This window comes from Apis laboriosa, unplaced genomic scaffold (genome assembly GCF_014066325.1).
Source record: "Apis laboriosa isolate Shangri-la unplaced genomic scaffold, ASM1406632v1 scaffold19_cov150, whole genome shotgun sequence".
Taxonomy (NCBI): Eukaryota; Metazoa; Arthropoda; class Insecta; order Hymenoptera; family Apidae; genus Apis; species Apis laboriosa.
The window spans coordinates 3038987-3061108 of record NW_025222278.1 but is presented as its reverse complement, the minus strand read 5'-3'; the positions used below and the strand labels follow the sequence as shown (position 1 = coordinate 3061108).

Genomic DNA, 22122 nt, shown 5'->3' with positions numbered 1-22122 from the left:
TTTTTTTTTTTTTTTTGACTTATTGATGCAAACATTGGAAGTAACGTGAAAAATATTATTCCATTACCTTTTGATCCACTGTGTCGATTTTGAGAATCGAGATATAGATAGGAACATATTTATAGGGTAATCTGCCTTTTGACTTGGCGTGCTAATATCAATTTTTTTTTTTTTTTTTGACTTATTGATATAAACATTGGAAATAACGTGAAAAATATTATTCCATTACCTTTTGATCCACTGTGTCGATCTTGAGAATCGTGATATAGATAAGAACGTATGTATAGGGAAATCTGCCTTTTGACTTGGCGTGCTAATGTCAATTTTGAGGACACGAAGAGAGAAGAGTCCAAACAAAATAGATACACGATGTTAAAGCAAGTAATTCGTGAATTTAAAGTATGTTTCGTCTCGTTCCAGAAAAAATCGGAACGGCAAACGGATAAAAATCGCGGGATAAAATTTGTGCTCTGTGTGGCCTCTGTGTTATTCGACGATAACAAATAGGCAAGACGGGAGGGGAACGTGGTTCGACGACAAACAAACTAAAACAGCGTAATGGGACATTATTGTTGGAAAAGGCGCGACAAGGCCGCTGGTTCGTCATTGGATAATTGGACAGTGACAGTTGCACCCGTGGCTGATATTCGTATTCATAGCCACGCAACGTTTCTCTGATGCAACAATCTTCATGGAATAATGGCTCGAGAACGATTTCGAACCGGAGCCACCAGGCGACAACAATATTTAAATAATTCGAAGATGAATAAGGATTTGTTTACGACAACTGCGATCTTCGACATCTTTCTGCCAATCTCTCGATTATGTAAGAAACGAAGCTTTGCAACTTTGATGATGCTTTTATCGATCGAAGATATTACTCGTTGCAACTTTCTTGATGCTCGGTCGTTAGGCTTAATTATTCAAGGCTTAATTATTCAATTCTCTTCTAAAAATTGTCTACGTTTCTATTCTGTTAAATCAACCAAGCAGAGTTGAACAGTAACCTGTAAATTGGGAAAAATAATTAGTTGAAAATTTCGAATAAAGTTATTTTAAGTAATCACTTGTTAAAATACTTAAATAACATTCATTCGTAGCTGTTGATTCGCTTTTCATATAAAAGCGTTTGGGATTACAATTATTTTCGATTATTATTATTATTATATTTTTTGAACGATAAATCATTGAAGTAACTTATGGAAGTAACTTTATTCCTAACTATTAAATTTTGCCCATCATTGCAAGTCAAGTAAATTCTATTGCAAGTTATAAATAAAAATACGAAGATTTGACAGAATTTCATTAGTTCACATTTTTAGGATATAAAAATTAGAAGAGAGGCCATTTTACGTACGAGAAGTTCAGGAAAGAGCCGCACGAGGCTCTCAAGTTGCCAATTGATCATCTAGCGTCTTAGAAGACGAGAGATAATATCGAATTGATTAAATTTTCTCACTCTAAATACTCGATAAATGTGTTTTGAAATCTACTAGCTCACATTGTTAGTCATCTTCACTCTACTAGTCATACTTTCACTGTACGCAATAAGGTCAGTCCTCATATCCTATGTCACTTGGATTTCGCAATTTCTTGATAAACGATTCTCTCTACTATGTGTATAAATAAAATTAACTTATTATTATTATTATTATTATTATTATTATTATTATTATTAGTATTATTTTTTTGTTATTTTTGTCGTTGTTATTATCATTAACATTTGCGGTCAAAGAAATCTCGATATTATTGGAGGAAAACTTGATTAGCTTGATGAGAAATTAATGGAAGTCGATGTCCACGAAATATAGGGCATCGAGTATCTGGGAAAATGTCGCTTGATTTAATTAAGCGGCCGACGCGGTATCCCCTCTCTGTTTTTCAATACTTAATTTCTTTTTATCGATTCGTGATAACGTGGTTGATCGTTCATTATCGTGGCTTATTTTACACATGGAACATGGAAACATTGAATTCAACGTAATAATAATATTCACATACGCTCCTGTTCATAAGTACCTGCTGGTCTCGTGCAAATAATTAATTATAATTGCATTAACAATAGTTAATTATGAAATGCATATGGGGAATGCATATCCGTTTAATTATAATTTTACATTTATGCAAAATAATGATGCAGAACGTTGCAAAAGATTGTAAAATATTTGCAGAAATTACTTAATTATATATACGTATAAATTAATAATTGTAATTAGATAGGGATAATGTTTAATGAGTAATTAATAATAGTACTCGTTCCATCGATTAAATATTCTCTAATCAATTCTGAATAAATAAAAGATGGAAATAAAAAAAGCAGCATTAAAAAGAATTATTAAAAATAGATATCTGCGAGCAGGAAAAAGACTATAGCCAATATATCTTTCATTTTAATCAGGAATCAGATTATCCCAAAGTTGTTGCGAAGAACGCGTCTAAAGTATTAATTTAATAACGACACTCTTTCAAATCATTTTCCAAAATTATAAAAAGATGAAAACAATTGACAAATCGAACGTACCAATCGTTTCATCTTAAAAAAAAAAAAAAACTTTATTCGAACTCTTTTCACTTATCCATGACATTAACCGATAAGGTTTTCGATACAGAAAGAAATTTAAGACTTTCTTCTAAATCGTGAGAGTGAGGAGAGAAGTCACGTTCCAGCCAACGTGAAATTGGCGATCGCGAGATTCATCTATGACGTAACTAATCGGAGGATAGAGGAGGAAAACGATCGAGAAAATAGGGTGCGGTTTTCCACGATTGGAGGACCGTGTTTTCCGGTGAAAAGAACGGGTATAATGGGAAATCGATGGGTATCCCTTTTGATAGGAACGATCGGTCCCTTTCCAATCACTTTTTCGACTCTTTTCCGACAACCGGCGTCGATTTCGTTTGAAAACGACTTCTTCTTCCTTCCCCCGGACACTCGAGAGCGAAGGAAATGAAACGTGATTCTGCTGCTTCGTCTGAAAAAGAGAGGAAGATTTATTACATACATGGGATTTTCCGATAAAGTAATTCGAAATTTATTTTTTTAAAGAGAAAAGTGTTTTGTGCACGATGCTTTCGCGCGATCGAGAAGAGAATCGCTGCGTCTTCGAGGTGATTAGAGATGAAAGGAAGAAGAAGAAGAAGAAGATGAAAAAATATTATAAGTGAAAATTACAATGAAATTCGTATTCCATTCTTTGATTATTATTACATTGATTGAGATCGAAAGGGGATTGAAACTGAATTGGAAATAATATCTATATTTACTTAACGATTTCTTCAATAGAGGAAAAATTCAATTTCAGTCGAAAAAGTTGGAACATTATAAATTTATGTATGAACGTAATAAAGTAAAGCGTGTATATGTATCAGAATTCAATCATTAGTAGACACGCGGTTGTAATTAGAAAGGAAACGAGCATATAAATATAATTCGTGTATACAATCGTATTCGTAAATTAATTTAGAAATTGGAAGGAATATAAAGTCTATATATAAATCTCGATCATTGTTTCTTACAACAATATTTATTTTCAATGTGATAATATATGCGAATAATCGAATAACAATTCGTAACCCAGCCACGTATGTTGTGTCAAATAATTAAATAATTTGAAAACTTAGGAAATTAAAGATACGCGTTAATAAAACATGAATTATTGCAATTATTGCATCGTCGTATATTGATGATTATTAAGAATGCAGAATTTTATACAATTTTATTACTCGATTTGGCTGGAAATAAAATAGACATTCGAATAACGCGTATAATAAAATTCTTATACAACCTTAAATATTAATTAATACACGGGTATTTAAGGTATTGTATAATAAAGAATCTTCTCTGACATTTTATAGAATTTTTAACATTCCTCAAAGATTAATTTACAAGTATCTCTTTATATACTCTGCTCTGATCAATGAATTTTAATGTAACAAAAAATTCTATCCTTGGAAAATTATATAATTATTAATTCCTAATTTTTCTAATCATATTTTTACAATCCTCCTAAAAATCTTCCATAAAATCAATGATCAAAAGGAGTGGACCGAATTGAATTTAATCGGATTATAATCAGGTATCTCGTTTACATAAATATTTTTATACGTTACACAATAAATCCGTAAGGAAGGAAATCGATATCAAAGGGACATATATAATCGGTTTTCCGCCACGATCACGCAATCAATTACATCACAACGAATCCGTGTAACGGTATTAATCAATTATTTCTTCTAGTTGTTCAGCTGTTATTCCAAGGTATTGTGAAGCCTGCTCCTCCGTAGTGACAAGGCCGATCGATTACACGTGACTTAAACACCCATCGATCCAATCTTTTGTTCGGTTTAACTTTACCGAATATCGAATATCGAACGATGAAAATTTTTATTATCTAACGATTTCGACTATGTTCCTCCACTTTCTTCGAATTCGTCACTGGTAACTAATTTAACCGGTTAAATTTACGCTTACATCCAACCAGACATGCATTACAAATCGAAGTAATAATACGAGCAACAAGAAGAATTAATAATAATCTACTTACTCGAAAACTCGTATTACGTAAATGAAAAAAAGAATCTCTCTCCCTTTCTCTCGAGCAAGATAACAAAGAGAGAGAGAGAGAGAGAGAAAATAAACGAATTCCTATTATACGAAATCCAGTTACACGATCAGTTCATCAGATAAACGCGCATCTACCGTGGCTTCTCCAACGCACCGTATCTATCGAAACATCAACCCACTTCGACTCTTCCCAAGATTCGCAACTTCTCTCATTTTTTTCTTTTCTTTCTTTTTCTTTTTCTTCCTTTTTTTCCTTACTTTCACTTAATTCCCGTTAACGAACTACCCAGTCCGTGATCCGTCTCGCATCGTGAACGTAATTACAGAGATCGCACGAGAATACAGTAAACCGAAAAACTCGACCATACCTTTTTATTCGATGTCAAAAAAATCAAACACTTTTATTTTAAATTATTTTAAATTCATATTTTATTATTTTAAATTCAAAACTTTTATTTTAGAATAGAAGAACGGACGATTTAAACAGATAAATAAACGGTAAATAAACGCTTCTTTTCATTTCTCTCGTTTCTTCAGAACATTTTTGAAGCATCTGCGACGCGAACAAAACTCGTTTAAAGACGAAGGTAACGAAGTTACGGCGAATAATCGAAGGGGAAGTCGGAAGTGTTGGCGTGTCGCGTCGCCCGATTGCCTTCGTTCGCCAGTGTATGGTTTCCTTGAACTTTGTACCGTTGTCCGGCTTCTTCGAAGTTCGGCCCTTTGCAACAACGCATCGGCTGAGTCCGGTTTCGTGCAATTTTTAAACGGGCCGCCTTTGTCGATTCCTTCGCCTCGTCGGGAGCGTATCAAAATTTCAAACTAATTTCTCAGCCCATTGTTCCGCTTCGTAATTGGATCTCCTCCCTTCGAGTAACCCTTTCGAGTAACGTGAGTTTTCGTTTCAATCGTCCCGTGAAACAATTGTCGTTTCGCTCTTTTTTCCTTTTTTTTTTTTTTTTTTGGAAGATACGAGATGCGAGGAAAATTTGGAAGAAAGAGGAAGGAATATTTCTTTGAAAAATCTTTAAAATTAAAATTTCGGTTGAAAGGAGATAAATTGTTTTTATTCGAGATAGTTGGTTATTTCGAGGGATAATAAAGAAAAAAATAAAAGATAATGGAGGAGTGTTATGTAATGCTTGTGCGATATCGGTAATCTGATACTCTTTTATTTTGCGAATTATATTTCGGTGTCGTAAACGCACCATTGAACCACGATTTTCTATCAAGATTTCTTCAGCTATGATTCATCCGATTTCTTATTCCCGTTTCCCATTCACACGTTGTTATTCGTCGGTGAAAGGAAATCCTGTTACGTGCAAGTTTAATTTTAAATTCCTTCCAGGTACTAACCTCTGTATTTATGATATGATACAAGGGACGAGATAAAGAATTTCTTATTACAAGGAAAAGTTAAGAAAAATTGTAGGAAATTTCCTTTTATAAAATTTATATTTAAGATGAGTTTTTAAACTGCTTTGTTGTCTCAGATTCTTTTTTAAATTTCTCTAGACAATAAATAAATCTCTTTTTTTCGTTACGACGATGTAAAGAAAATACGAAAATATTCACAGCCAGATGAATCCTTGAAAAATAATATCGTATTATATTAAATAAAAAATTCTTACTAATCTAAATTCGAAATCGATCGAAAGATTATTACTTATTAGCAAGAGCATTTTCAAATTGATCAATAGCTCGATTAAATCCTTATCGAATTAATACCAATTTCGTACAAAATCGATTAATTAAATTTGCATCACGATTCCATTAATGCGCTCATCTCGTTATAATTAATATTGAATCGATATTTGCTATATTCATAGAATTACTTTGTCCACATTAGATAACTAAATTCATTGAATTTTCACACCGCCACGCCGATTATCTGTGTAACATCGAAAATGGATAATAAAAAAAAAAGAAAAAGAAAAAGAAAACTATGCGTAACAATATAATATCGATTATTCCATTCATTCCATTCATTCACTTTCAATCCAACGTCGAGATTGTAACACCATGGCATCGAGTAGTGACTTCTGCCCTGCCACGAGACAACAATGGAACACCATTGCGGAACAGGTGGTCACGAGTCGTTGATCTTCGAACGGGCGTCTTCGACAGTACAACGTGGACAGCAAAGCTTCGAATTCTTTCGCCTATTAAGTGCATCATCGTATTATTAAGATTAATTTTCCTATCTTATTATTCTAATCGAAATCAACGAAACGATTAAAATTATCTTTTATCCTCTAAATGTGCAGGAAAAATCGAGAACGATAAACAACGGTCAGAAACACGAGGCGTTGGTTTCGAACGAAATCAATGAAATATTTAACACCACGATCCGATTTTTTTTTTATTCGAGATAGTTGGTTATTTCGAAGGATAATAAATCGATCGATTTAAGGAGGAATCGGGGCGAAAGCGTGAATGGCGGAATGCAGGAAAATTTACACGCTCGAGTTGCGCGAGCTCGCTCTCCGTCACGTGCAACAATGGCCACTTTAATTATCCTCGATCCGCCTGCGCCTCTATTAGCATGCAAATTAAGGAAGTCGCGATTCTACTCGGTTGCATCGAACCGAGATGCGAGGAGGGAGAGAGAGAGAGAGAGAGAGAGAGAGAGAGAGAGAGAGAGAGAGAGAGAGAGAAATGGGAGGAGGGAGAAGGATGTTAAGGGAGAAGGAAAAAAGGAAGACGAGGGAGAAAGGGAAGTGGAGTGGAATAATGAGGAAGAGCGCAAAAGTGAGAAGAATGGAAACGTTGGTGGGCGAAAGTGGAGGAAGAGGAATGGTGGAGGTGAAATTTGAGAGATTGAGGAGTGGAGGGGGAAGGGGGTGACGTTCGAGAGCTCGGCTTTTCGGATCCTTTTGGAAATTCCCGAGTTTTGTATTTTGTATTATTTGCAGAGGTTCGACGAGATCGAGATTAGAAGACTGGAGTTTATTTTTTTCGACAAGAATGCTTTTGTTCGACGCGTATCTAAAATTGTCGGAAGCATGCTCGGTGGAAAAAGATGATTGTGAGAACGATGAAGGTGGAAATTTTCAGGAAAGAAAAGGGGCGTTGCGCGATGGAAAATCGGTGGGAAGATATTCAGAGAAGAAATTTGAAACGAGAGGCTTTGAAAGGATGCGTACGCGCAAGAGTAAACATAGCGCGACGACGATGAGAATTTTGTGGCGATATTATCACGTGATAAAATATAAAACAAAGGGAGGCAAAGGATGAGTAAAACGCGCCACGCTTTTTATATTTTCGTTTATGTAGGCGGGAAAGAGACAATCGAGAAGCAAAGGATGAAAAAAAGAGAATTTAGATCGTTATAAAGAGTCGATGTAAAGAGAGTGAAGAAAGAGTGAAAGGAGGAGAAGATAAAGCAAGAATGGAATGGGGTGTGGAATGCAACGGGAGAATATTCATGATGAAAAAAAGAAAGAAAGAAAGAAAGGAAAAAGAGCAAAGAAGCATGTTTCCTCGCAAAAGGTAGGAGTTTTAGAAAATGTGAAAATTGCTTACAAAGGTATGAAAGAGGAGTAGGCGTAAAGGAAGCGAATGAATAATTAAACGACACGAATACGTAAAGGACATTAAAGAGAGAACAAACGAATGGAAATTATACTTGTAACAATAGACAATAGTTGAAATAAGTTTTTCAGAAATGTGATTGTAGATAAATATAAAATCTTTTTTTTTCTTTTTTTTTTTTTCTTTTTCTAGAAAATAAAAAAGAAGCAATAAAGCTAGGAAGAGAAGTAAAAATGGAAATCGAACATAGAATGACGAAACTCGAGGCGAAGACAAAAGATGGGAAAAGAACGCGAAGAGAAGAGATAGATGCGAAAATTGAATAAAAAGTAAAAAGAAAAATATAAAGATATGTTTTCACAAAACTATGTTTCGCGAGAGAAGGGATGGATCGACGGTGTCGTCGCATATCTGCACGCCATCTTGGCTATGAATGCAGCTTTTCCTGGTGGATACGATTCAGAGAGAGTGGCACGTTTCTCTCCTGGCTTTGAAATATCGTGTGCAAAGTGTGATCGTTTCCAAGTATTCCATATCTGTCGATACACGAAACGGAAGAAATACGTTACGTCGGAACGAGAGATTTTACGAGGCATTTGTCATGGATGTTGGGAATGCGTTGCGTGTATACGATATATTCGAGCTTTTGAAAATATTGTACAACGTGTTACGAGTTATTAGTTTCTAGAATTTTCTTTCCTCTCGAAAATTTTCGAAAAAGTTTTTATATTTATATCTTGAAGAAGAATTGCTTTCGTTTCGTTTCGTTTCGAGGGAATCGAGGCAAATCGAGGATCGAGGATAAGAATATTACGAGTTGAATAAAATCAGAACGAAATTATCGGCTCGCGTGATCCTTGCATCGACTAGTGGATTAATGACCGTGATGTTTTCTTTTTTATACGCACACTTTTCCGTAGAAAATTTCTCGTTCTAATAAACCGGTTTACTTCAAACACTTTTGAATACTCTCTCCACGCGTACAACGAATATAACGTTATTAACTTTCGTATCTAAATCCGTTTTCATTCAGTTTTAAGAATTTATAAATTAGTCATGAGTTTGCAGAAAGAAGATAGACAATTTTCAATTATTTTCCAACGTTGGAATCTTCGTTAAATTTCATTCGAATTTAGTTTATCCTTCTTGTTATAAATTTATGGAAAAAGATTTATCGAAAACGAAGAAACCTTGCCACGAAAGTGAAAGTATAAAATTTCGAAATGTGAAAAATTGTACAAAAGTTATCAATCTTATTGTTAATTCTACGTTGTTAATTACGTGTATTACGTTCTATCCATTATGTTTTCTTCCACGCGTTTTGAACAATGAATCTTGTTATTTATAAAACGTGGGAATCGCAATTTGCCTATTTGATAAATTCTCGTGGAAAGATTAGAAAATAAAGACTTAACACCGCGAAATTATCTTGCATCGTAACAATAAGAAAAGCGTGTAATTAAGCAGCATTAAAAAGAGGTGGTACGGTGACACGTGTTTCTGGACTGCATTGTAGACGCATGATTCGCTGTGTTACAAAGATCGTTGCATGCTTGTGACAATTATACCGCAGTTGTATCACAGTATTTTTTAAACAGATGTATTTAAACTTTTCATACTTGTCTCTACAGATTAATCTTGTAAAGAATAATTGAAATTTTCTTACATTGATATAGGATTGAAATAAAAAAACTTTTATAATATATGTATACTTGCATATTAATGAATTTCTGTAATTTTTAGAGAAATTACTAAATCAAAGAAAGAAGCATCACAGATAAAATCAATTTTTCTACGATTAATATATTATTCTCATTTTATAGTTTTATAGTCAGAAATTATTTAATTCAATGATGAGTTTCTTGATCTTTAATTAAATTACTTTGTGAAATACCTTTATAGACTCGATTTTGAAAGTTAAACACAATTACAAAAGTTGATATAGAAAAATTTAAAGCTTATTTATTAAGATATAAGTAATATTGAAGTTTGCATTAGATGAAAAGAGACGGAGACGGAGCGACATGCGCGCCGCGATGTGGCAGCTTGGTGAAACAGATATAATGCTGTCTCACTCTATCTCTGTCTCGCTTCATCTAAACTGTTTACAACTAAATAAATAAGTCTTAAACGATATTTTTATACACCAACTTTTGCGTTTATTTTGATTTCTAGCATCGATTTCGCAAATATATATTAATACCTTGTATATATCTAATATTAGTTACGATAAATGTAAATATAAAAAGGAAGAAATATATTGAATGTCAATTTGTATGAATTTTTCGATCGAAAATTCCCAACGTGAATTCCAAAGGTTTATCGTCAAATCTCGAAATTAAGCAGCACGAGCTGACAAATTAACGGGATATGCTTTGAATAGACAGAATCAATCAAATGGAAAATACACAGCCCGTACGAATTCGATTTCGACACGAATATCGCGTCAATATAATCACGAAGAGGCGGTATTGAATAGATTCGAAATACGGGATTTGCTCCTTTGAATGTGTTCGACAATGATAATTAAATCCCTCTGCGACTAGGAGGGCATATTAAACAAGTATCGATTAGAGTCGACAACGAACAAACGAATTTTTTGAACGAAAGATATTTATTAAAATGAATATTGAATAATGTATGTGATAATGTGAATATTAACTGTGAATGTTAACTTACTAGTTTCTGTACAATTGGATCATTTTGTGATAATGTATAAATAGTTTCTTTTTTTTTGAAAAGTTTCATATTAAATTTCGCGCGAAATTTTTCATTTAAACGGAAATTTGAAATATTCAGTTTTACTGGCAAAAAAATTTCAAACGAAGTGAAAAGTGAAAAATAAAAAAGTTACTCTCTCGTGCTTCTGTTTATATATATATATCCTTCAAATAAAGAAAAATTATTTTGATATTTTTAAAATCAATTTTATCGAATTTCGTGAAAAAAAGAAAATATTTTATTTATACATACAGATAGAATTAACAATGGGCATAAAAATACGATACAGATACAGATTACGACAAATTTAAAATAATCTCACGGTGTCGTGTCGTGAAAATTACACAACGATTCTCATGAAAGTTGTCTGGAGAGTCGAGTTCTAATAATCTCGAAAGAGCCGGGAAGAAAAAGAAACAAGAGCTTGTTCAACTTTGCCGAATACAAAAACTCAGAAGCGTGAAAGCACATCGCCTCGAACTCGTCGTTGTCACGGCAACAACGGAAACGTATGAAAAAGTCATCGACCGATTTTGCACTTTTCGCAAAAATAAACGACGATATGGCCCGATTCACCGATTAGAAACACTCAGAGCCAGAGGTAGAATGGATTTTTCTATCGTTGGCGAGAAGAGCAATCCAATCAACGGGGACAAAGAGCGCGAAAGTGAAAGGGTGGAGGCGGAAAATGGTGCTTTTAATGTGCTCCTCTGCGTCGAGAGTTCTCACAAACGCTTCGATCGAACTGTTATCCGATACAACGAGCGTTGTTGCGCAACTGCTCGCTCGCGAAATGAAAAAAAGGAAAAAAAGAAAAAAATGTTTTCTTACTCTAAGGAAAACAAAAATCATAAAATCTTCCCTGAAAATATATTATGAAAAATATATATATATTTGAAAAGTTGGAGAGAAACGTGTATATGCTTCCCATGCTCGAGGCGCGAAATAAAACGAAGGGGAACGATATGAAAACAAGGTATTTCCAAGTATTTCTCTAGCCCCAAGGATCGTTATTGTTATTGTAAGCAAGAAAAATATTTTGAGAAGAATAAGCGGATGAATAAGATTTTGATTGAATTTCTATTCGGTATTTAAATATTTATTTTCAATCGTTTGCCTTTAACGTGTATTATAATCGGCTAAAATTGCTTTGAAAATAAATAAATGCTTTCAACGCTTGCACGGATCGTTAAAAGCGAGGAATCTCTGATCTTTGAAACGTTTCCCGAAAGATCGAATATATGGTTACTCGCGAGATATTGCCGTTGAGAAGAAAAGAAAGAAATCATAAATTGTATACTCTCTTCCAAGTCTTGGAAATAAAATAAACGTAAAATAACTTTAACGTCTGTACCATTTATATAATCAATCAATTGAACAATGAAACGTTTCAGATCTCAGGCAGCGCGAATAGCGAGAATATACGGTCGTTTGCCGTAATGAAGAAATGTGTCCAAATGAAAAGTGATCTTGTTTGTCGGATCAAGAAGGCAAATAAAATTCTTCGTCGAGCGAAATGAGACCTCGTTCCAGGCCCGCTCTAACTTGTATTAATTTAATTGACGTGTCTTGAGGTCGACCTCCTTTCAACGACCATCCAAATCATCCCTACCAGATGTATTAAGAATGCGGCTCGCGTGATTGTAATTTCGCCTCCACGAAAACGAATTATTAATTTTCCCCATTTTTTTTTTCTTCGAGCTTTAAATAAATCGTATCAACGTGGATCGACGGAATATTCAATATCATTCTCGATGCTTTTTTCCCTGAACATTGATGAATCATTCTCGCGTCGAGACGATTATTATTATTATTACAAAATTATTCCACGAATAATTTTACGCTATTCGTGGCAAATTATTTTACGACGCGTGACGCACGCATTTGGGATTCGAAGGAAGAATAACATCTCTCTGTGAAAAACAATCCTTCACAAATATTTTTAATCGGCTTCGCAACACTTTCGTACACATACACACACACACACACACACACATACGCGCGCGAGAAGTACATGTGCTACGAGCAATTCAGTTTCTTTGCCCTCGTCGACCCGTATCTGTCCTCCCACACACACACACACACACATACACATACACACATATAGAACAGAAGATCGTTGCTAATTAAGAATTCGCGAATTCAGTCACGAAACGACGACGTACGATAAAGACATTGTGGATTCAAAGGAGAAAATGATGTCAGTCTGGAAGGTAATTACGCGCTATAGCGGTCAGTTGCTTAAGGCCATGGACTATGGCCTCCCCGGGTATGGAGAATTCTATTTACGAGTGAATACAGCGTGAAGCATAAAATATATTATACAACCACAAGAAATATTATTATTACTTTATCTCTCAAAAATTATTATCTCTTTTCTAAAAATAATTATAATAAAAATCCTTGTTTCGAAGAGGAGGCTTTTTCTCAACATCGTCATTCCGAACATCAGAGATGAGAATTTCAGAGATCTTTAAAAGAGAAGAGATTTGAAAGGAGAAAAGTATAATCTGATCAAAAAGAAACAATATTGCCACGTTCGAAATTATTGCCATCTTTGTAAACAGGAACGTGACAAAAATCATCATCTTAACTCGATTCAAATTCCTCCAGAATTCGAAAATTTTACAACTCTGACATTATATTCCAGCCTGAATATAAACGAGGCAATAAATTTACATAAAAATTCGTCCCATCGAATGTGAGGCGATAAACAAATTCTTTGATTAACGCGCCCTCTTAACTCGAATAGTCGTTCCTTCTAACCTTACATTTCGAACAATGTAGGAAAAAAAAGTTCAATCCTCTTTTATTTATTCCTTTTCTTAAAATCTCGTCAATATTTGCTCGTGATAAATGCATTTTATAATAATTTATATAACAAATCTATAGACCCCAAGCTATAGACTTTAGATAAGAAATATTTAAATGAAGAAATATTTTCGAAACAAAAGAACAAAGGAATACACTGTGGGTTTGGAGTATAGATATATAATCGTTATCCAAATGTAATCTAAATTAAATGAAGGAAAGGGAAGGAGAGAGACGGGGTCTATATAAGCTGTTCCCAGTTTTAATGAAGAAACTTTAAATTTATGCAAGAATACCTGGAATGAGGAAAAGTTGATGCATATGGTTAATGGAATGGAATACGTATATAACGGTCGTACGTATATATAAAGCACACTGAAATAATACGTGCAACGTATTTCCCTTCTCTATATCACTTATCAAATTTTCCCTCCCTTATTTCACACCATCGTCATTCGTACAAATATGTCTTCGTACTGTAATTTTCACATCGAGATATTTAATCAAACTGTACTTTATTTAACAATACTATTATACAGCTTCACCGAATAAAAATTTATATTATTCGATCTTTTTCCAATCTTTCTTCTGTACGAATCGTTTGCACGAGCAATTAATGGAATAATTTCGAGCATTCGTAATTTCTATCTAGAAATCTAATCTCCGATACATCAACATTCCTCAGCTTCAAACCCCGAATACCCGACCGATTTTATCAACCGCCGGTACGCTGCGAACGATGCAAAGTCGAAATCGCGTGGAAACTCATTACACGATCGTCTACAGGAGCTTCCATAAAACGTTTCCAACTCGTCCTCCAACTTCCGCCCCGGTGGATTAAAGCACGGGGCGTGTGGCGAACGAGGTCACACATCCATGCGTTTATCCATCTTCAGGAGGGACAATGGATCGCCGAAGGTGTGTCGGGCAAAAACTCAGCGTATTCGTCTGATCCTCCACGTCGAATTACGAACACAGCGACGAGTCGAAACGTTGGAAATTTTCCACCGGACTCGAGGCCAGTGTAAAAGTTACGCTCGGCTTTTAACTTTCTATTACCGTCCTTTTCTCTCTCTTTCTCTCTTTTTTTTCTTTTTTTTTTTCCCCCCCTTGTATCATTTCCGCGACAACCGCAATGAAAATTTGCATCGCTTTTCTGCTCCGCTTGATTTTATTTTCACGATGGACAGTTCGGACACGTGGGAATTTTAAATGCGAGGATAAATTTTTGCTTTTTCGTTGGGAAAATATTGTGTTACTCTCCTCTTGCGAATGAAATCCATTTTTATTATTAACGTAGATTATCAACAATAGAGAATTTTATTATTATATTATTAACTTAATTTTATTATTATATTGTTATATTGTTATATTATATTATATTATTAACAATAGAGGATGTTTCTGAAACTTGATGCTCTTTTAAATATATCTATTTTTTTTGTTCTTTTTTTTTTTTTTTGTATCTATTAAACTTTTTTGCGAGCAATGGAGAATCGATCGTTCATTTTCGTCGAAAAAAATAATACAAAGCTATCCGCGCGAGAAACCGCGTTCGAGAAGCATTCATCTTCGTTACGATTGATTGGACATCGACAAGGACGATATTGAAAGGCAGCGTAATTAAAAATAGATATTAAACGATCGATAAAAACTTTACAATAATATTTCAACGCGAATAATTTATTTTACTTGGAAAGAAAGGAACGCATGCAATTAAAAAAATACAACAAAAATTTTTATCCATAAAAAAATTATGATACACGCGTTGATCGAAAAACATATTGGCCAAAAAATCCTTCGATGAAAAAAGAATTGAAAAAAAAAAACGTTATTGAAAAAACCTTAGATGAATCGAGAAACGTGTCTAATCACTCGGGCAAATAGTAAAAAACGAGTAACGAGTCATTAACGGACGAGCGTAAATCGAATTTTAATTTTCGTTGCAGATTCCACGGGGAGATCTAACGAACGGTGAGATGACTCGAAGAAGAAGAGTGCCACTCGTGTTGAGAGTATGCACAGGTAAGCACACACGTTGCAAACCCATATACCTATTGATCGATTTGCATAATCCATTAACCGGTAAACGCGTAATGCGTATAATTCACGGAACAGCTTAAAAGATCGAGGTGAATTTTAACTTGTTCGAACAAGGTTACGTTAACCATATTTCTTCTTCCTCTCCTTAAAAACCTTTTCTTCGATACAACTGGTAAATAATCGTTCAGATTACTGTTACGAATTATTATTTTTATCAAATCGATCGTAATCAAGCTCTCATATATATATATATATATATATATATCTCACAACGAGGAAAATAAATGGTTACAAAGGGAAGGATTTGATCGTAACTTTCACAGAGAGCGCGTAACTATGGTATGATGGTATTACATTCGAGTGCAATCGCGTTGCATCGTGTTGCAAAGGTTGGTCATCATCGAGGGGGAGCCATGCCATGCCGGCCATCATCGAGTACTGTTAGGATCGGCATGCCGAGCTGAAACCGTAACACTTGCCTTGACAATACGAATTTACCGTTGCGTTCGATCCAACTTTCCTCTTGGTGTAGCTGCACGCATTCGGGCTGACTTTTTACTTTCGCGAATTTATTATGGACGCGAGAGCAGTGTGACGACACTTTGTTTAGAATGGTTCGTAAAAATGGATATTAAATTGATCGCGAAGAGGAAATTACGCTTTTGCTTTTCTAGATACTAAAATGACCCGATTACTAATTTAAAAGAGTTTTAATAATTATTTTTTTCTTTTCTTTTTTTTAAATTAGTTGAAGCGTGTTAGAGGATATTGATGTTGGTTTTTTGGACTCGACGGAAAAAGACACTTTCGGATAGAATTTTCTAGATATTAGAATTACCCGATTAAACGAGTTTTAATAATTATTTTTTTCTTTTTCTTTTTTAAATTAATTGAAACATATTAAAAGACATTAATGTTGGTTTTTTGGACTCGACGGAAAAAGATCTTTTTGGATAGAATTTTCTTCTCATATTAGAATTACCCGATTAAACGAGTTTTAATAATTATTTTTTTCTTTTTTTTTTTTAAATTAATTGAAACATATTAAAAGACATTGATGTTGGTTTTTTGGACTCAACGAAAAAAGACATTTTTGGATAGAATTTTCTAGATATTAGAATTACCCGATTAAACGAGTTTTAATAATTGTTTTTTTCTTTTTTTTTTTAAATTAGCTAAAGCGTGTTAGAGGACATTGATGTTGGTTTTTTGGACTGGACGAAAAAAGACGTTTTCGGATAGAATTTTTGTATCGTTTTGAAAGGAATGGGGTAAATCTAGGATAGAATGGAAGAAAGGAAAGATCGATTCAGTGGTCGCGTATGAATTATCGGCGTTAAAGAAAAGGAAAGAAAAAAAATAGTGATACCGAAATTGAAAGTCCTTTGTGCTCATTCATTGTACACAAATTGAAATCGAAAGTTTCCTTTTAAGTTGGCCTTTCCAACCGAATTCGTGTTATTATATTACCGGATGATCCGTTCCGATCTGATGACTTCACGAAGAATTAACAAACCGAGGATCGAATCGATTAAAGAATTAGAAAGCGGAATTCTTTCTTGAACGCACGGTACACACAATTGGTTCAATTCTCGCGTTAATAAAACCTTTCAACCGTTCTAAATTATGCTCGTTAGGACGGTGTAAAATTTTTAATTCGCATACCAGAAACGATATAATTCAATCGCGTAACATAATTACAGAGATCTCGTGTACCCGTTAAAAATATGATAATTCGCGTAGGCGTAACACACGTCTTTCCACAGTTTCCAATTTTCTCGATATATTTTATTTTCGTTTCATTTACGAATAAATTTCGAGATTTTATTTTACTTCAAAAATTTTCTCGACAAAAAAAAAAGAATCATTTAAACACAATTTCCAACTTTCGCGTAAACATCTCTTCCCAAGAAAGACGAAAAAATATATATATATATATATATTTCTTAAATAATTCCACTCACGGACTAGAACGAGTTTCCGTACGTTTCATTTCCAAGAATCATCCCACCCGAATCCTTCCTATTCAATTTGTATCGCGTATGTTGGAAGCAAAATTTACCGAAAAGCGACGCTCGAGGGCGCCATTGATCACGCGCGCGACACGGTTGAGCCGAGAGCATAACCTAACTTTGTAGAGGGAGAGGTAGAAGCGCACATTTTCGCGTAACCTGTCCGCATCGGTGGGGATCGGGCACGCATACTTAAAATCCACCGCATAATCCACCGCGGTCTGTTTAACATTCGGAGAAGCACGGGGCGAGGCGCACTCGCCGCGCGTTGCATACGCATTTTTTTTTTTTCTTTCTTTCTTTTTTTTTGCATCCGTCGCAACGCGGTACGCGTCGAGGTACTGCAACTGCGACACGACGGAATCCATAAATCGGTTCTCGATTCCTGGCTGAGTAATTCCCGACCAACCGGTTTCTAGACCCATTAAAAGGATCGACCACGGCACGCCGACGTTTTTATTTCATCCCGGCTGTGAGAAACCAGTCACCGTTGTCAATATATCCGGTCGGGTGTTCGCACGTGGCCCCTCGTATCGCGATTCTCGGCCACACTGTTCACGGTTTAACGATCGAACAATCAGCGACTCGTCACGGGTTTTCCGAATAATGTAGCGGTTTGCGTTGTCGAGAAGGGTTAGGCGTTCATTCAGAGATTTATGAAACGATCGAAACGGGACTCGACTTGTTGCTTGTTATTCGTGGAAATTCTTTTTTTTTTTTTCTTTTTTTTTTTTTCAATTCATCTCGAAACGAATACAATAAGGAGAGGGAGGAGTCAATAAATCGTTATTGAAAATAATATAAATAAACGTAAATATATATAAGATGAGATATTTGTAAAGACGTTCGTAAAATTGTCAACGAGAAAGTATATAATGCGTGCTTTTCTTGAAATAACGTTCGAATTTATCTCGCGAAAATTATTTAATAGAGGGACAAGAGGGTTTTGTTCAGAAATACCGACGCTTATCAATCGTTGGAAAATATATTGGAAAATATACGTGAAAATGTTTACGTACGCGCATAAAATCCTTATCCTCCCCTCCCAGTCTCGTTCGATTCGTTATCGTTTTATTCTAATTCCTCTTTATCCCGTTTAATCCGGATACGGTAACCTATAAACGCGAATGTAATTACAGTTGTACGCGCAGCATGCAAATGCATTACATGATTTTTCATTTACGCAATCCTGTTCGATAAGGCGAATATGGAATATTGAAAAAAATGGAATACCAGCAGAAGAAAATATTCTGATATCGCATCTATCGAAGATAAGAAAAAGATGGCAACTTAAAAGATATTTCGAATCGCCTCCACTTATTTCCGCCCATTTTTCTTTCCTCTTTGTTTAAAAATATTTCCCAAATATTATATATCATTTCGCGTACGTTTCAGGTGTTCTCCTGCTGCTCTTCACCACGATCGCCGCAAACACGACGGAAGATCCCCCGACCAGCTCGGAGAAACTATCCACCGAGACTATCGATGATGCCACGATATCGGCGAGGAACGAAACGATCCCGAACAAAATAGGATCTAGGAACTCGGAATCGATTGGAAACGAGGCCGTTGATCCGTCCAACAACACCTCGAGCGGAAAAGAAACCGTACGAGACGAGGTCGGCAAAGATGCGGAGGCGGAGAGGGAGGAGAAAGTGGCGATACCAACGATCCACGAGGACGCGAAATTACTACAGGGAAGCGGGTCGGCCGCTGATTCGTCGGCCGGCCCTGGTTCCAAGCTCGAGGAGTCGATCTACGGGACGTCCGCTGGAAAGAGTTCCAGCACGAAGACGTTATCCGAGGACTTTTACAGATTGTCCAGAACGAACGGGTTGACCACGGTTACCGCGAAGCCCGCGTTGGAAGAGGGGAGGATGGAGGGAACGAGGGACGGGGAGAGAGGCGTTCAAGTGGAACGATCGAACGTGACCACGTCGTGGCAGGAGTCGAGCGGGATCCCCGGATCCTCGGTCGTCTACCGATTAGGAACCGATTTCCCGGAGGGGAAAGGAGACAGGGCGAAGGCGGAAGCGAAGAAGGAGAGGAGCGAGGACTCGAGCCCGCAAAAAGTTCGTTTCCTGGAGAAGAAGGAGGAGGAGAAGAGGGGGGGAGAGGAGGAGGAGGAGAGGAGGGAGAGGGAGGAATCGGCGGAGAAGAAAGCGAGCAAGAACTCGGAAGTGGCGGGGTTGAAGGGGGAGGAGGAGGAGGAGGAGGGCGGTCCCATCTCGTTGATCAACGACACGTACGTGAACTACAGCCGTAGTTACAAAACCTCGACGGGCGAGGCGACGGCCTCGAGAGACGGTTCCGAGAATGGGACCAACTTCATCACCGAGGGGAGCACCGTGGTGACTCATCACCCGAAGGAGGAGGTGGAGGTCGTCGGGAATGTGACTCAGCCCGCGATTCAGCGGATCGTCGAGCCGCGATCCCGAAACGCGACTTCGAAGGACGCCGGCCTTGGTAACGTCGAGTCGAGCGAAATCGGCTCGAGTCGGAACGAGGGCTATACGCGCCAAGATCCCGCCAAGGCTAACGAAACCAGCTCGATCGAGGTTCGAGAGACAAGCGAGAACAAGGTGCAACTTACCACCACCACTATCACTACCACTACCGCTACCAGCACCGAAAGAACGTTTCGCGAGGAATCTTCGACGATCGTGACGTCGAGCCCGGTTCCAAGAGGAAGAACCATAGCGTTCTCCGGGACGAACGAATTTGCGAGGTCCTCCGAGGTGAGGTCGACGGCCGCCTCGAGGCTCGACGTTTCGCACGCGAGGAGGAACGGGAGCGAGGACAAGGGGGCGAAGCCTTACCCCTACGCCAAGTCTACGGCCGCGAAAGAATCGGGTGCCGACTCGAGCAACCGGCTGGCCGAGATCGCGACGGAGGAGGGTTCCGCCATGGAGAACACGATCGGCAAAGGGCGGTCGGAGGAGAAGTTGATCGTGACGGAAGCGTCGGACGTGTTGGAGAACAGTATACAGCAGCGGTCGAAGCCGACCTACCGCGACGAAGGGAGCGGCAACGAGTCGTCCACCGCGTCGAGCGCGAGCCACGTTGCTCGTTCCTCGTCGACTCCGACGACCAGCACCGGCGCGTCCGTTCCGAGGGGGGGACCCGAGCTAGGGATCGACGATCGGATGATCCACAGAGGGCAGGAGGAGGAGGAGGAGGAGGAGGAGAGCTCGACGAGCGCGGGGAACGACGTTCCGAGGTGGAACGACGAGACACCCGTCTCCGGCGTGGATGTGACGGGAAACGGGATAACGGAAGTGAGCCCGAGGCCCGAACAGTCCCGACCGAGGGACGACGAACGGGCGTACGAGCTACCTTTCCGCGAGGCCACCGAGCCGAGCTTCCGCCCCTCCTCCGCCACCGACCTCCCCTCGATCGAAACCGTCGACTCTTCCGTCGAGCCTCTCGCCACGGAGAGGAGCGAGCGCGCCTCCTCGTCGCCGGCCCCCCCCGTCGCCGCCACCATCGAGCAAACTTTCGTGGCCAACGCGACCGAGGCCTCCCCTCCGCCCACCTCCGACACCAACGGAACCAACGAAATCCCTTCCTCCCTCGCCGACCCCGAGCAGAGCTTCGCGCCTACCACGACCGGCGTCGAGTACGAGTTCGTCAGCCTCTCCTTCGACTCCACCGAATATCCTCCCCGTCCTCGAAACGCCACCACCGACGAGGCCCCGACAGGAGAGGATGCAGCCGATCGAGCCTCCTCCGCGGTCCCCGATCCCCTTTCGCCAAGGAGAAACGATTCGAACGAGCCTCTTGCGACCACTCTCACCCCCCCGCCCGACGAGTCGGACGAGCCCTCGTCCTCGATCGGCGAGACCACTGATCGATCCACGATCGCCACCACGATCCTTCCACCGAATTCGGTGACTCGGTCGAGCCTCCTCGAGGAGGGGGGGGTCGGTTGGAGCGGGGCGGACGAAGCGGTGGCGAGAACGACGGACGGATTCGCGGTGGATTCTTGGAGCACCGGTGTCGGGGAGGAGGAGGGGGTCGCGACGGAGCGGACGATCCCGCTGGATTCGAAGGATACCGGCAACGCGACCGACCGACCCGTGCGGTTCACCCCTATGTCGAGCGTGAACGCGACGGATGGCACGGCGGCCACCCCGCCCGCCACTCCCTCCGAACACTCGATTCCGAGCACCGCCTCGACCCCGCCTGGCTCCCGTGGCGTCCCGCCGAGGGACGACGCGTTGTCCCCTCGCCAAGAAATCACGTGGTTGGTGCGCATCGTGATTGAGGGTGGCAGATACGACGTGTGTCCGAAGATGGACAAGTTGAAGGCGATTCTGGCCGAGATCCTGCAATCCGGGATAAACAAGTAAGTTGTGGTGGAATGGTAATAACTGTTCACCGGTGGAAACGAGTGTCTCCACTTTGGACGCTTTGTTTCTGTCGTCGTTATTGTAA

At 38.5% G+C, this 22122-nt stretch overlaps 1 protein-coding gene across 5 annotated transcripts in view; it reads left to right on the top strand.

The window, feature by feature from the left end:
* Positions 1–22122, top strand: part of LOC122712123 (receptor-type tyrosine-protein phosphatase N2) — a 52195-nt gene that overhangs the window by 20369 nt on the left and 9704 nt on the right. For all 5 annotated transcript variants that reach the window (XM_043931505.1, XM_043931501.1, XM_043931503.1 and 2 more), the window contains 2 exons: positions 15580–15655; positions 19081–22033. In XM_043931505.1, coding sequence (XP_043787440.1) covers positions 15610–15655; positions 19081–22033 — 2999 coding nt within the window. In that variant the 5' untranslated portion in view covers positions 15580–15609. The remainder of the gene's footprint in view (positions 1–15579; positions 15656–19080; positions 22034–22122) is intronic.